Raw genomic sequence first — 4583 nt, 5'->3', positions numbered from 1 at the left:
AAATCCCACTGGACCTCTGAGACATTGCTGCTCCTCAGCCAGTGACAGCATGAGTCCCTAAACCTGGTGCTTGGCCTTCCTTGTGGTCAGGGGCAACAAGGAAGGCCACTGAGTGATGGAGACAGCAATGGGCTAGGAATTCATTGGGGGAAAAGAGGGAGCAGTTGAGAAGTAAAAGGCAGGTGGGGGAGAGAACTGTTCAGAGAAGGGCTGAGCTACAGCTTGAGCATGGTGAAAAATGTCATTTGGAGTCATCCCAGATTGATTTGATTTCAGAAGGTATTGAACAATTTTAATTTTTGGCACGTGTCATGTTTTCCCTTGAAGGTGTACACTCTGCAAACTTGAGCTGTGTTGCTGAAATGCTCAAGCAAGTCGGTGCTGCAGGTGACACCATTTCTTCTTTGGTTGATTCCGGCCCGGTGCTGAGCTCCAGCAGAGCCCTGCCAGAGCCCAGAGCAGCTTCAGCATCCGCAGAGCCCGGCTGCAAGGAGAGAAAGCAGAAACTGCTCGTCAGCTGAAGGCTCCTGTCCCCTTGTCCCAGCTGCCCATGGCACCCAGGCCATGCTGGCCGTGCCCAGAGCTGCCCATCAGTGCTGCCTTGGAGAGCAGAGCAGGAGGGCAGGACATGTGCCCAGCCTGCAGCCAGCCATGGCACATCCACCTGCTCAGCAGCTGCCCAGAGCAGGATGCTCCTGTGCTCGCTGCCATCTCCCAAAAGCTCTGATCCCACCTTGCCAAGCAGATGGGGACCCACCTCACGCCATCCACAGCTGGAAGAAAAGCTGGTCCCAAACGATGTCCTCAGCCTTCTCTAAGGGCACGGCCCATCCACGCCACAGCTGGTCCCAACATTTCCCAATCCAGACTGGACCCCATCTGGAACGCTTCCTCTAGAAAAACAAACAATAAATTATTGAAAATAGATTACAGACAAAAAGGGGAAACAAGAAAAGAGGTAAAAGATCTTATGTCTGTCAGGGGCTTGAGGAAGCACCAACCCCTGCATGCCAGGGAAAAAAACAGCCATGGGTGAGGAAGCCCAGGCTTTCTCCCTTTCCCCTGCACTGCCCCCCACAATAACCGTGATCCCAAAGCAAACAAGGGCAGTGGAGCAGCCCAAGCCCTTCCTTGCCTGCACAGCAAAGCAGCCCCTGCACAGGTTCTGGAGTCCCACCTCTGCTCCCACCATGGGGGTTTGTTTGTGTCGGGCTGGCTGCCCCAGCCCCAGCCCCAGCCCGGGGCACGGTGGGTGCTGGGGGCTGTTGGCAGGGCCGGGAGTCCACTCCCATTTTGTACCCACCCCAGCCCATTCCCCCAGCCCTGCCAAAAGCAGCTGGGCAGCCGACTGAACAATCAGCTGCATCCACCCCAGCAAAGGGGGGAACCTTTGGTTCTTGGCCAGGCTGTGCAATGCCCAAATCTGGGAGCATCCCCCTGCATGTGGACTCATCTGTAAATTCACTGTGGAGCCAGGCCTTGAAGAAGGTGCCAGAATTGAAGTCCATCATCTTCAGCTTACCAGTGGCCAGGTCCAGGAAGAGGCTGTCATCCCTGATGTCATCCGTACTGTCCCCAGCAGCAGCAGCCCCACCCGGTACAGCTTCTCTGGAGGCTCCTTCTCCTTCCCTGGGCTCAGACCAGGCTGTCAGAGCTCTGCCCAGGGCCCCAGCTGTCAGGGAACCAGGACAAGCAAAACCTGCTTGGATGGCAGCCACCAGGGCTGGGCAGAGCAGCTCAGCTCCAGCACAAGGGCTGTGTGCTCCCATCTGATGAGCCCTGGGCAGTGACACAGGCTGGGTTCCTTTGCTTCTGATGGCCAAGGCAGGTGTGGAGCTGTAACTTACCAGGGCCCTGCAGCACAGTGTGCCTGTGGCTCTCTCTCTTCTTCTAGGGCAGATGTATATCCTGCATCCAAGGATGACAGAACACCTCTTCTAATGAGGGCCTTTCCAAGTCCAGCATGGATAAACACCGCCTGATCAGATCTTGGCACTCTGGGCAGAGAAACCAGAAACCGCCGGTCAGTTGGAGAAGGCTCCTGTTGGCTTTGCCCCACTATTCCCTGACCAGGCCATGATGGATGTGCTCAGAGCTGGGCCTAAACTTTCCCATCAGTTCCCTGTTTTGGAGGAGAGCAGGAGAGCAGGACATGTGCCACCTCCTCAGCAGCTGCCAGAGCGGGATGCTCCCGAGCCCGCTGCTGTCTCCCAGCACTGGCATTCCCCCTGTGCCCAGAGATGAGGATCCACCTGGAGAGAGCCGTTGTGGCAGCGAGAGCTGATGGTCCCAGCTGATGTTCTGGTCCCTCTTGAAAGGGTGCTCCCCACAGACCATCTGGTGCAGCACGATGCCCAGGGACCAGATGGTAGCTGGCTCGCCATGGTACCAGCCAAAGCGGGTCCATTCTGGGGGGCTGTATGATAGTGTTCCTATGGAATACAGATGGAGTTCATCAGGGGGCTGCTGCTGCTCCCAGAGCCTGGCCCCAGCATCCCTGGGCATGCAGGGACTGCCCCACTGGCACACAGGGTGACCCACTGCCCCTCTTTCCAACACTTGCGGTTGGAAAAGAAGCCACTGGTGTTGGTAGAGGGCAGCAGAAGCCCTGGAAAGACCAACCATGACAGAAACACACTTAGTGCTGAGGGAAAACCATGCCTTCATCCTCCCTGCCTGCATTGCCCCAAAATACATTATGAACCCAGAAGAAACCAGGTGAGTGGAGCAGCCCAAGCCCTTTCTCGCCTGCACACCAAACTGGCTGGGACACAGGTTCCAGGCCCTCCCATCTCTGCTACCCCCACCCACGGCTGCTTCTGTTCGGCTGGCTGCCCCAGCCCCAGCCCTGGGAAGAGTGGTGGGCAAAGGCTGCCAGCAGGGCTGGAAGATGGCTCCCCACCCAGCCCTTCTCAAACCCAACTCGGCTAAAGACTCCGTGCCATGAAGGGCAGCAAAAGGTGAATCTCTGCTGCCACACCCAGCTTGGGCCATGAGATGCTGGGCCATCAGATACCAGAACCGGGATCACACCCCTGCGTGGGCTCACCTGCAAAATGAATGTAGGCTGTCTCTTGCAGGTAGGTGCCACAGCCAAAATCAATCAATTTGGCTTGCCCGGTGGCCAGGTCAACCAGGATGTTCCCTGGTTTGATGTCTCTGTGCAGGACCCTGCAGCTGGTGCCGTGCCAGACGGCCTCCAGCACCTGGTGGAACAGCTGCCGCGCCACCTCCTCGGACAGGAACCCCCGTGCCCGAATGAAATGCTGCAGGTCCTGAGAGTGCTCCAGGCGCTCCAGCACCATCACAATGTCGTTGGGGAGCTCAACCCACTCCAGCAGCTGGACCACACCAGGGAAGCCATTGGACACCTTTGCCAGCAGGACAATCTCCAGGGATGCGCTGGTGCCGTCGGGCTGCAGGAGGAGCACAATGCAGTCAGTGGGGGCTGATGCTGTGCCAGGGCTGGGCAACCCCTCAGCCAGCCCGGGATGCTCTGCGCCCTGCGCTGGCCCCACGCCGCTCTCCTTCGAGGCGTCCCGGTGGCTTCCACCCTGCCGGGCCTCGGCTCATCCCTGCCCAGCACGGCACCTCGCTCACTCACCAGCTCACCCCAGTGATGGACGCGGTTCCGTGGCACCCTTTTGATGGCCACCTGCAAGCCAAGTGCAGAACAGGGCTCAGCTCCTGCCTGCCCTGCCCAGCCCCATCCTCCGCCCGCCTCCTCCTCCCTGCTCCTCCTCCTCCGCCCCCTCCTCCTGCGCCCGCCGCCGGCCCCGCCGCTCACCGGGGCGCCGTCCGAGAGCCGCGTTGCGGCGAAGATGCTGCCGAATCCGCCGCGCCCCAGCAGCGAGCCCAGCCGGTACCGCTCCTTCAGGCGCTGCTGCGCCTTCCCTGCGGGCGGGACGCGGCTGTCAGCGCTCGGCCCGGGGCCAGCAACGGCCCCCGAGCGCCCCTCACCCGCCCCGGCCCGGCCATCCCCCGGCGTTCGCTCCCTCCAACGGGACAGCGGCGGCTCGGGGCCGGGGGCCGCGCTGCCGAGCGGCGGAGCTGGGGCCGAGCAACCGCAGCGGAGGCGGCGGGAGCGGCCGCGCCGCCTGTGTCCTCCGCGGGGCCCGGGAGGAGCCGGCGCCGGGGGCGGGCTCGGGGGCGGGCTCGGGGCCGGGGCCGGGCTCGGGCCAGGCGGAGCCAAAAGCCGGCGATGCCGCCCCAGCCCCAGGCATTGACGCCCGCCCAGCAGCGCCAGCGCCAGCACGGCCAGAGCCGGGCTGAGGCCAGGCGGCGGCGGGACGGCCGGGGGCGGGCACGGGGCAGCCCCGCCCGGGGCCGGGGGCGGGCCGGGGACGTGGCCCAGCCCGGCACGGGGAGAGGGAGGCGGGGAGAGGAGGGGAGACCGGGAAAGGGAGAGCGGGAGAGGAGCGGGACAGCGGGAGAGGGAGAGGAGAAGGGAATCTTCTGTTGCTTCTGTCGCTGCCGCTGCAGCTGCCGCCGCCGCTGCCTCTGCTGCAACTGAAGCTCCGGGGCTGTTTGTCCCCGTGTCCGTTTGTCCGTTGCCCGGTCGCCCCCGCCCCGAGCCCCACGTT

General features: G+C 62.3%; 1 protein-coding gene across 1 annotated transcript; it reads right to left on the bottom strand.

The window, feature by feature from the left end:
- Nucleotides 1–265: 265 nt before the first annotated feature.
- Nucleotides 266–3650, bottom strand: LOC135292883 (serine/threonine-protein kinase pim-1-like). The gene is made up of 7 exons (XM_064406954.1): nucleotides 3605–3650; nucleotides 3050–3416; nucleotides 2253–2432; nucleotides 1848–1997; nucleotides 1523–1672; nucleotides 758–893; nucleotides 266–484 (listed from the first exon to the last, which is right to left on the bottom strand). Exons 2-4 carry the CDS (start codon nucleotides 3303–3305, stop codon nucleotides 1891–1893), a joined length of 543 nt encoding a protein of 180 aa, XP_064263024.1. The 5' UTR covers nucleotides 3306–3416; nucleotides 3605–3650; the 3' UTR covers nucleotides 266–484; nucleotides 758–893; nucleotides 1523–1672; nucleotides 1848–1890.
- Nucleotides 3651–4583: the final 933 nt, after the last annotated feature.

This window comes from Passer domesticus, unplaced genomic scaffold (assembly GCF_036417665.1).
Source record: "Passer domesticus isolate bPasDom1 unplaced genomic scaffold, bPasDom1.hap1 HAP1_SCAFFOLD_55, whole genome shotgun sequence".
In the NCBI taxonomy this organism is placed as follows: domain Eukaryota; kingdom Metazoa; phylum Chordata; class Aves; order Passeriformes; family Passeridae; genus Passer; species Passer domesticus.
This window is presented reverse-complemented; position numbering and strand designations above follow the sequence as displayed.

Coding starts and splice junctions, on each gene's coding strand:
- LOC135292883 (XM_064406954.1), bottom strand. CDS start 3,305: ATGGTGCTGGAGCGCCTGGAGCACTCTCAGGACCTGCAGCATTTCATT. Junction 2,433..3,049: donor AGCCTACATTCATTTTGCAG/GTGAGCCCACGC, acceptor TGTATTCCATAG/GAACACTATCATACAGCCCC. Junction 1,998..2,252: donor GCCACAACGGCTCTCTCCAG/GTGGATCCTCAT, acceptor TTCTCTGCCCAG/AGTGCCAAGATCTGATCAGG.